The 9,835-nt window shown below is 39.7% G+C and overlaps 1 protein-coding gene across 5 annotated transcripts in view; it reads right to left on the bottom strand.

Annotated features, from left to right (window-relative positions):
* Positions 1-281: 281 nt before the first annotated feature.
* FAR1 (fatty acyl-CoA reductase 1) overlaps positions 282-9,835 on the bottom strand; it is a 40,830-nt gene continuing 31,276 nt past the window's right edge. For all 5 annotated transcript variants that reach the window (XM_074917827.1, XM_074917828.1, XM_074917824.1 and 2 more), the window contains exons 10-12: positions 7,788-7,917; positions 5,082-5,209; positions 282-3,186 (exon numbers count right to left, since the gene is read on the bottom strand). In XM_074917827.1, the coding sequence (XP_074773928.1) occupies positions 3,024-3,186; positions 5,082-5,209; positions 7,788-7,917 (421 nt within the window). In that variant the 3' untranslated portion in view covers positions 282-3,023. The remainder of the gene's footprint in view (positions 3,187-5,081; positions 5,210-7,787; positions 7,918-9,835) is intronic.

Raw genomic sequence — 9,835 nt, 5'->3', positions numbered from 1 at the left:
TAAAAAGTCGCCATGACCAAGCATACCTCACCGTGTGTTCTGATACCACCCCATGAAGGTTCAGATGTGGGTGTTTTGGTTGGTTTTTTGTTTTGTGATTGTGAAAGTTTTTTCTGTTTTGTTTTTTTACACTGCAGTATTAGTCATTATTGCTTTTCTAAGTTTCTCACAAAGGAAAGAGCGTGTTCGTGTACAGTAATATGGCACTTACACTATCCAGTTATTTTCCACAAATTAGGCTAAACATGCAAAAATACAATAAACACTAACAACACTTTCAAGGGATTTGTTTATTTTTGGTTTACAAACAAAGGCACCCAATATTTCTGTTTATGTCTTATAAAAGCTCACGGATTTAGCATTTGTTTCCAAACATCTGTTCCTACAGCAGAGAAAAACATTACAGGAAAATGTAATTTTTTTTCCTGGTCCCAAATTTAAACACCAGTAACTGTAAAGTGATCATGTTGTTTCAGTCTGCTCTTCCTCCTATTTAACCAACTGGAATACCTCCTGTAACTTGCTTGTCAGTACAGTGAGTCTAGCTTACTGTATCAAAATATTGTTCTGGTATTATTTTTGATCAACACCAGTTATGTGCAAACACTGGTATGAAGAGCTGCAAGAGAACAGGGTTCTGATATGGAAAAAAAAAACCAACAGTAGTTTCAGATAGATTTTCACAGACTGACCACAGGAAGTGACAAAACTAATGTAATAAATGTGACACTGAATCTATTGTCAGTTAAATAGGATGACTGATAAATTCGTGTAAGATACCAATAATGCACAGAACCATGGTCTCCAAAGAGGGAAAATATCTGGGTTGCTAAATTGGCAAATGTTTAAAGAGTAGAGGTTGAATATCCCTATGTTTAAAGTAATTCCTTTTCTTCGTTATTTATTCAGAAGAATACATTTCTAAGCAGTGTTTTGGACCAGAAATAATCAGTTCATTGGCTTCATAGTTCTCAGCATTAAAAAAAATCAACATGACAAGTACCATGTATAATTGTTAATAACAACCAAAATTCGTAAGTGAATTGCTTCACAGAATCATTCTCAGAATATGATGTATTCGTCTTTTGCAAACTTCAGCCACATGCCAACATGGGACAAGAGGTGTCACTGGACAGTAGGCACCTCTGAAAAAAAGTCTACAATGCAGGAATGCTTAAGCATACTTTCAGGTCTAGTAAGGTACTTGGGGAGGCAACAAAAAATGTAATACACCTAATGTGTTTGTTAAAGTGTATCATCTTCAATCACAGAAGCCATGATTTATTTTCAGCCAGTCAGAGGTCTCTCACACAAGGTGTGGTCCTAGACCATTCAGGCTTTTCATCCCTAGCTTTATATATACACAGGTAATTTTAAAAAGGAATTACAGCTTAACTACTTACTACAGATTATTTAGCTTCAACAAGGAAGCCATTACCTTTTCAAAATGAGATATACACCTGCACGAAAGGTGTCCTCTTTAAAGTAAGAGTTTTCACAAGAATAGTAAAATAAGTTCTTTACATACTTAATTCAAATAGGACAAAAAACTACCAAGGGCAAGTATAATGTAGCTCTTTTGTAAATAAGTCATTATTTGCCTTTCCAAGCAGATTCAAGAACATGTTCATCAGTATAAACTGATTTTAATGAACAAACACTGGGCAAGGGTGTTGGTCAGTGCATCACTTAGTGGAACATTACAGTGTTCTCAGAATTCCGTGCAAGCAAAATTTAAAGGGATCTTCGCCTATTACCTTAAACAAGGATTCAATCTTTCCTTACAACTTGCTCTTTTTCCAAATGTTTTCCCTACTGAAACAAAGTGCAGAGAAAACAGATTTCTTCAGATTTAAAGACAGATGTCAGAATTGTTAACATACTTTCATTTTGAAGCAAGGTGCATCTTGCTCTGCTTGCCCAGTGAAACGAGATTTTATTGGGACAGGGATGAGAAAGTGTGCTTACACACTGGTGTTGCCCATGCATCAAATTTCATAGCTCAGAGATTTAAAAAAAATTATTAATTCATGAAGTATTTGATAACATCGCTTAGAATTTAAAACCAGGTATATCTCTTAATGAAAGCCTATAGTTTGTCCAGCTACTATTACCAGTAATATAAATAGCAACTAAGCATAATAAATTCCTTTCAAATACATTTACCTTTTGAAGTCAGAAGTGTATCAATCAAGTGCTGGCTCTGTGTTTGCAATAAACATCATTAAAAAAAAGAGGATGGTCAGTGACTTTATTTCCTTTTATCTACTTAATCATAGGATCAATTCTGCTTTCAGGGAAGCAAATGGTTCATGCTGACATAACTACAAGTTGGATGCAGCCAGTTTTGAGCACAGAACTGAATCACTAGGTGCATTCTGAAGACCAGATTGGACAAAAGGCCTTTCAGTAATTAAGGAAGGTTGGGCTGGGTTTTTTTAAAATTTTAAAGCAAAGTAGGCACCATTGTTGCATCCCTACTTTCAGAAGAAGGGAAGAAGTGGCAAAAGGCAGAACGTAAAGACAAATTACAAAAGTCCTCAAATAATTTTTTTCATGAGATCCACCATCATTTATACACTTTTGCAACTTGCAAAACCCTTTGTAATTTCGAAGAACTTCAAATAAATAGGTCTACAGCAACTAGCAGCTACTAAGAATATTTATCTTGCTCAACGTGGAGTAAAACTTAAAAGAAAAAATCATGTTAAGGCAGATTTCAATCAAACACGTTCCAAATTGCACAGTTATCTTGGTCAGTGGTCTAAAATATTTTCCCCAGGTCAAAGAGTTAAAGTTATTTAAATACTTGTCTAATGCCAATTCAACCTGGCACTTGACCATTTTATTTTCTCTGTTTCCAGGAAGATACACAACTAACATTACATATACCATACCATATATTTCGCACTCCAATTTAAGATGAAATTATGCTTTTACAAAATGTGAGATGACTACATGTTACAGGCTTTGTGCAGTTAGACCACCATATGCATAGATGTCCTAATGCTAAATTCTCTTCTTCAGTATCTCATAGTACTGGAGGCTCTGAAGTAGGAGAGGAACTTGTAACACAGACTAACCACAAAGTACCAGATATTTCTTGCCATTTGTGATCTTGCAATAAAGATACGCCAGATCAGGATCACAAGAACTGTATTGAAGCCGTAGCGTATATTCCTTAACCTAAAGAAAAACAAAAGAAATAATTAAAAGCCAAGGCAGCAAGACTCACAGGAAAAAAAGAACACTCAAAATTAGCTTCTAATGTAGAATTTAATTTGTTCATCTGTACATCGGAAGATACATTATGAGTGGTATGAAGTGAATGACAGAAGGAAGCTGATAAATGCAGGACCACCCAGAGAAGGCTTTTCTGTAAGTTCACTGCTGAAAAGTGGAAGAGATGAAAAGTAAGGAACAGCTAACCGCATGTACTTCTGCTTTACAGCTGCTTGATAAAAACCTCTTAAAGCCAAGGTCACACACACACAGAGTAACAGGCTGCCATCCACCCCAAACTCAAGGAAATATTTAACACTATGAACTTCCCTCCTCCTCCCCTCCATGTATTTAAAACTTAAAAAAATGTAGAAGTAACTCCAACTGCCACTGACAAAAAAAAACTCCACAACATCATAGGATTTTTCAGCCACAGAGCCCAAAGTCTTCATTGCAATTTTAAACTCATTCCTTCTCAGGGAACTGTATTTAAAAATTAGGAGAAACTAGGTGTCCTTTTAGGGCAACTGTGACTTTGAGCAATATTCTCACATGTAAACATGGAAGCTTCAAGACAAGAATTGACTCAAATATCTTAGAAACAGAGCAATCTCTTTGCTTCAGTATATCATGACAATTTGTGTTTTAAAGGCAGCTCTTTTGAAGGAAATATTCACTGCCCTTATCTTGTTTTACAGGTAGGCTGTGTGTTACTATAGCCAGACCTTCCCCTACATACATTATTTGTATAAAAAAGTCTCAATTCTGTATTACAAAAGTAAAGCCCACTTAATATTAATACTTCAAAGTAAATATATGTTACAATCTAAACCTCTTGCAAAATAATCCATATATAAACTAAGAGCTGGGGGCAACCAGATGCTGTTCCAATACAAGACTATTTTTCATGCTAATTTTGGCAAGACCCTTTGTACAAAGAATGGCAACTATATGATAACTCCTATACATTTTTTAATAGCATCTCAATTAAAGAAAAAAATCAGAAGGGGATACCTCTTCAGCTATCCCCACCATTATCACAGATTACCATCTTTCAGAAGTATATCTGAGATCGTAACATATCATGCAAATCCACTCTACAACTGCAAATCCTTGTCTTCAGAAGAATGACACGAGTAATGACCTAGGCCACTTCTCTTTGTGCTATCAGGACAGCAGATGTGAAATAGTATTGCAGAACAAGAAGATTAATCACTTATTTCACTCTTTAAAGAGACAAATCAATAAAGTCCACAACCGTCTTTATGAATCAGCCACGAACAAAACAAGGCAATGGTACGAGTAGAATTCTGGATAGTAACAATGCATTCAAACTGGAGGAGGTAAGCCACAGATAAAAGGCTAAGAGAAGACATCTTAGAGCACCAACATCAAAGTTTCCTGCTCTGAGGTGGAGAGTCCATGCCTGTTTACTCGCCTGCTTCAAAAGACCACATTCCCAGAAGAAACAACTATTGTTTAATTAAACCTCCGTAACTGTACGAGCCATTCTGACCTTGTGTTGCTGTGTAACTTTTTACCTTCCAAAAGATACCTGGGTAAAATCAGAAACCTGGATTACATTATACACTAGTGATCAGAGCTACAATCACAATCCCAGACTAATACCATAAACTATTAATACCAAGAGCAACTCAGAAGCAACAAAGAGAACAAGAAAGATGACATCTGACTTCTTCAGAAAATGCTTCAGACCACTGGACTGAAACAGAAGACTTCTAGAAGGGCTAAAGAGGTGCTATAAAGAACAATTAAGTTGTAACATGAAAAAGCAAAACTTGACAAGGGCAGGAAAACACAGAAAATATAAACAGAGGAAAACAAAAATTTATACTTACTTATTCAAGTGTTTCCTAGCTGCAGGGAGGCCAGACATTTCTTCATTCAGCACATATTTCTTCGTTCCCATGCAGTAGTTTTCCATATATTCTGCCCAATGCAGTTGTCGAACATCAAAATTAAACGTCTGCATAAAATAAAAGCTTTCAATGTTAGCTGCTTTAAAATTCACCTGCTATATATAGTAATTTAAAGAATAAATGCCATTATATAAGTCCAATTTGTCTTTGATGTCATAAGTTATCTTGTCCTTAATCATAAGAGCAATCCAGATTTAGATCCCATTTCTGACTCAACCACCAGCTTTTTATACCACCTTTTCCAAATTTCAACCATTTCATGCCTTATTTTTCCTCCTCCACACTAATATTCTTCCCTCCACTTCCAAGTGCACTGCTCCCTCATTTCATCTGTCTGTAAGGAATTCTCCTCTAGAAATAACTATTTTCTATTATGTTGTTTCCTTTTAAGCAACAAAATAATTCTAACATGCTACAGAATAAACACTGCTTTCTGCCAAGTTGACTGTTTCATAAATACAGAGTTCTTTTAGCTGTGCTTAAGAGTTGCACAGCTACATTTTAAAAAGAACTATGTAAATATATTCCTCAGGAGAGAAAGTTACTACAGTAAATTCACAACTCAAGTTTTTCACTGATATACTGATTTCCTCCTCTCAAGATTCTACATTAACAGCCATTTAAGTCCTAGCAGGCTTTTAACTGCCAATTTTCTTTCAGGTAAACAATCATTATTGAAACAAGAGACAAAGTTTTATGCAGTGAAAATGCACAAGCAGGTAACCAAAATAGCTTTGGTCAACCCTAGTTACCAGGGTGAACCAGGTAGCCACATGCAGGTTGTACTGGGTTTGCGTGGCAAGGTTTTGGTAGCAGACTGACTACACGGGTGGATTCTGTGAGAAGCTGCTAGAAACTTCCCCCATGTCCAACAGATCCAACGCCAGCTGGCTCCAAGACAGACCCAGCCCTGGCACAACAGCCACTGCTCTACTAGGATAATATATTTAAGAAGGGGGTGGAAGCTGCACAGCAGCAACTGCCGCTGGGAGAGAGGAGCGAGAACACGGGAGAGCAGCAGCTCCGCAGGCACCGAGGTCGGCGAGGCAGGAGGTGCCGGAGCGGGAGCAGAGGTTCCCCCGCAGCCCCTGGGGCAGCCCCTGGGGAGGCAGCTGTGCCCTGCACCCAGGGAGCCCACGGGGGAGCAGAGACCCACCTGCAGCCCGGGGGGACCCCGCGCCGGAGCAGGGGGATGCCCCGAGGAGGCTGTGACCCTGCGGGAAGCCCGCGCTGAGCGGGCTCCTGCCAGGAGCTGTGGCCCGTGGAGAGAGGAGCCCGGGCTGGAGCAGGTTCTCGGCAGCACCCGTGACCCCGCGGGGGACCCCGCTGGAGCAGCCTCTGCCTGAAGGGCTGCACCCCCGGGAGGGACCCCCGCTGGAGCAGTGCGGGAAGAGCTGCACCCCCGGGAGGGACCCCCGCTGGAGCAGCTCATGGAGGACTGTCTCCCGTGGGAGGGACCCCCGCTGGAGCAGGGCGAGAGTGTGAGGAGTCCTCCCTGAGGAGGAAGGAGCGGCAGAAACAACGGGCGATGAACTGACCACAACCTCCATTCCTGCCCTACTGGAGGGGAGGAGGTAAAGAAAATCAGGAGTAAAGTTAAGCCCAGAAAGAAGGGAGTGGTGGGGAAAAGGAGTTTTAAGATGTGGTTTTATTTCTCATGATCCTGCTCTGATTTGATTGGTAATAAATTAATTGCCCCAGGTTAAGTCTGTTTTGTCTGTGCTGGTAACTGGTGAATGTCCTTACTTCAACCCATGAGCCTTTTATTGTATTAACTCTCCCCTGACCAGCTGAGCAGGGGAGTGATAGAGCAGCTTTGGTGGGCACCTGGCCCACCAGGGCCAACCCACCACACAGGTGTGTGTTAGTTTGAGATTGGTAAATGTAGCACAAAAGTAAGAGGCTCACACAGTCAACCTAACACAGTAGGAAAGACTAAAATTTTTCCTTTAACTCTTTCATTCACTTTTATTCAGACCCTGCACTCAACCCATTTTTGTTCTTCAACAACCTTCATGACTTCTCTTGTCATTCTGCTTCTGTTACACTTTTCCCCCTGCACAGGGCAGTTTTAGTCACACAGCAAGAGTGTGCTTCCGAAAGAAGTGAGAGAATTGACACTTCCATTTCTGTGAACACACATGGCGTTCTGGCCAAAGCATGAAAAGGGTGTGTATATATCTATATAAAGTTGTTACTAGCCTAAAAGCAAGCAAGTCCATTGAAACCCACCTCACGTTCCTCAGAAAAGCAACAGTGGTCAAGTAGTAAAGCCTTGTTTTATTCATGATACAGGTAAAACCATAACAGCTTGACCACTTGGCTGATACCTGGGCAACTCCATATCACATGATCAGGCCACTCCAAAGACAATCGCCTTCTGCATCAGGCCTCCTTCAAGGGGGTCCTGCCCTTCCTCGCATCTGATCACATCACTGATCTGGCTTGGAACACAGCCCTGGCACAACTGAAAGGATGTGACAGGGATCTCCGGCACCGAGTTAGTACCAGGGTTAGCTCCACATTCACTAAGTGGCATTACCAGCTCATGTCCTTATGCAATCTCAGAGAAATCGGCTTATGTTTCACTTTCACTCTCCAGGCCCACATCACACAGTTACTTGCCTTTTTGTCTTCAGGATTTAGCTGGTTCATTAGCATAGTCATATTTTCAGTATTCCAGATCCAAGAATTGCTTGTGAAGTATTCTAGTAACATCATGGCCTTATGAAGACGTGTTATTGTTTTCATCATCCTACAGTCCAAGGCATGGAATGTACAGTTTACAGGTGGTAAAGATTAGCTCAAACAAGAAAATCACAGTAAGATTGTAAAATTTTTACCCTCCAACCCCACACCCCTATATTAACGTAGCCCATCTTGCTCTGTATCCAAAGCATGTTATATTAGATCAATATGGTATTTCTGCATATTATTAAAGTGGACTTTGGCTGTCCAGTCTTTATATAGAGCCAAAAATTATAGGACAGTCCTTTTTTTCTAATCCTACTTCCCAGTGCAATAGTAAGTTTCTTCCCTAAAAAAATAAAAATAAAAATCAAGAGACAGTAAAATGTTGTCTTCTGTTGGTAACTCTTAGTTTAGGACACAGAACACTTTTCACTTCAGCATACTAAAGCAGCTGTACTGAACAATCTGACCTGATGAAAGAGTCAAATTGCACAGTGCAGAACATATGCACATGACAACTTTTAAGCAAAGGAGTCAGTTTCCCTGATCTTTCTGCACACTGTGACAAAACAAAATGGGTTTATTATGGTCACTAAGAGATCAAGGCTTAAAAACCCAGAAATATGGCTTAGCCCCTTAACCCTACTGCTTCTGCAGCAGGCCAGGACAATATTTAAGGGCACAGACAGACCATAGCAGATCCTGCTAGTTAGGTGGTCAGTTCTGTGCTATTTCAAAATATGCAGAAATACCTTCCATCATCCCTTATTATGCAGAGGAAGCAACTCCACAAAACCATCACTTGGAGTACAGAGAAATTATGTTATAAGGATCAATTCAGGCAAGTTTCGCTTTGATCAGACTATCTGAAGTGGACCCAAAAAATGTGAGTCATCCAGTCTCTCAGATGCAAAGCTCCCACACATTTATGAGAAGAAAATTGTTTCAAGTGTTACAGTACTAGAGATGGTCATTCAATTTTAATAAGTACTAACTAGTACCACATAACCTAATGCTATTAAATTCCTGCTTTGGGTGCTTGAAGTATTTCCATCTCACAGAACTGCTTCCAATTTGATCCTTATAGCAGGACACACTTATTTTAAGCACAGAGTGAGAAGGGGGGATGGGGGGGAAGGCAAAGAAAGCAGAACAACCCAGCACTAACAGGAAACGGCTTTCTGAAGGTAACTTTTGTTCAATAAAGTTCATAGAAGCAATAAAAACCACTGATTTTTCTGAAAGCTGCCTCGATGCATTCATACTTGTAGAAGGGATATAGCACATTATCCCAGAACCTCTTCTAAAGAAAGTATTCTGCATCGCGTTAGTGTCCCCTACTGTCACTATGGCTGGCATCTCAATATCTAAGGGAGTATCGAAATTGCCTCTTTCTTCTCATGAAATGGAGCAATACAAATTGCAGAGACCACTGAAAAAGTAAGAGTATCTCTAAAGCACAAAAAGCAGAAATTTTCTTAAACCCTATAGGAACCCATCTACAGAGTAATTCAGAGTTGTATTCAAATTTTAGATCGGCAACTGATTTTATTAGTAGACATTTCCAGATGCTTTCAAACACCTGTCTATAGTTTCACCAATTGGGCAAGGTGGCAACAGGGGGAGCTGAGTTGAATCCTCTGATTCAAAAATAATTAGGAACATAGACTGTGCATCCAAAACATATCCTGTGCTAACAAAACTGAACTTTAAAAAAAGCATATTATGTAAGTCAGAAAATTCAGAAAAGAACTCGAAACTTGGAAAGCAAAGATCTCGCTGGTCAGATAAACTAGAAAGACCTCATAGTAAAATGTCCTGGAAAAAAACAGTGCCAAAGAAGACACAGTGGCTAAGTGACTAGACTTTCTGCAGAGGTCTGTCCACTGACAGACTGAAGATTATTTAACTTGGTTGACTTGCCCTTTTGTGCCTCCCCGGTTTGTGTTCTTATGCTAAGCTGGAAGGGCAGCTGAGTTTTA

Source organism: Athene noctua, chromosome 14 (assembly GCF_965140245.1).
Source record: "Athene noctua chromosome 14, bAthNoc1.hap1.1, whole genome shotgun sequence".
NCBI lineage: Eukaryota > Metazoa > Chordata > Aves > Strigiformes > Strigidae > Athene > Athene noctua.
Note: the sequence above shows the minus strand (reverse complement) of the source record. Positions and strands in the feature narration are given on the sequence as shown.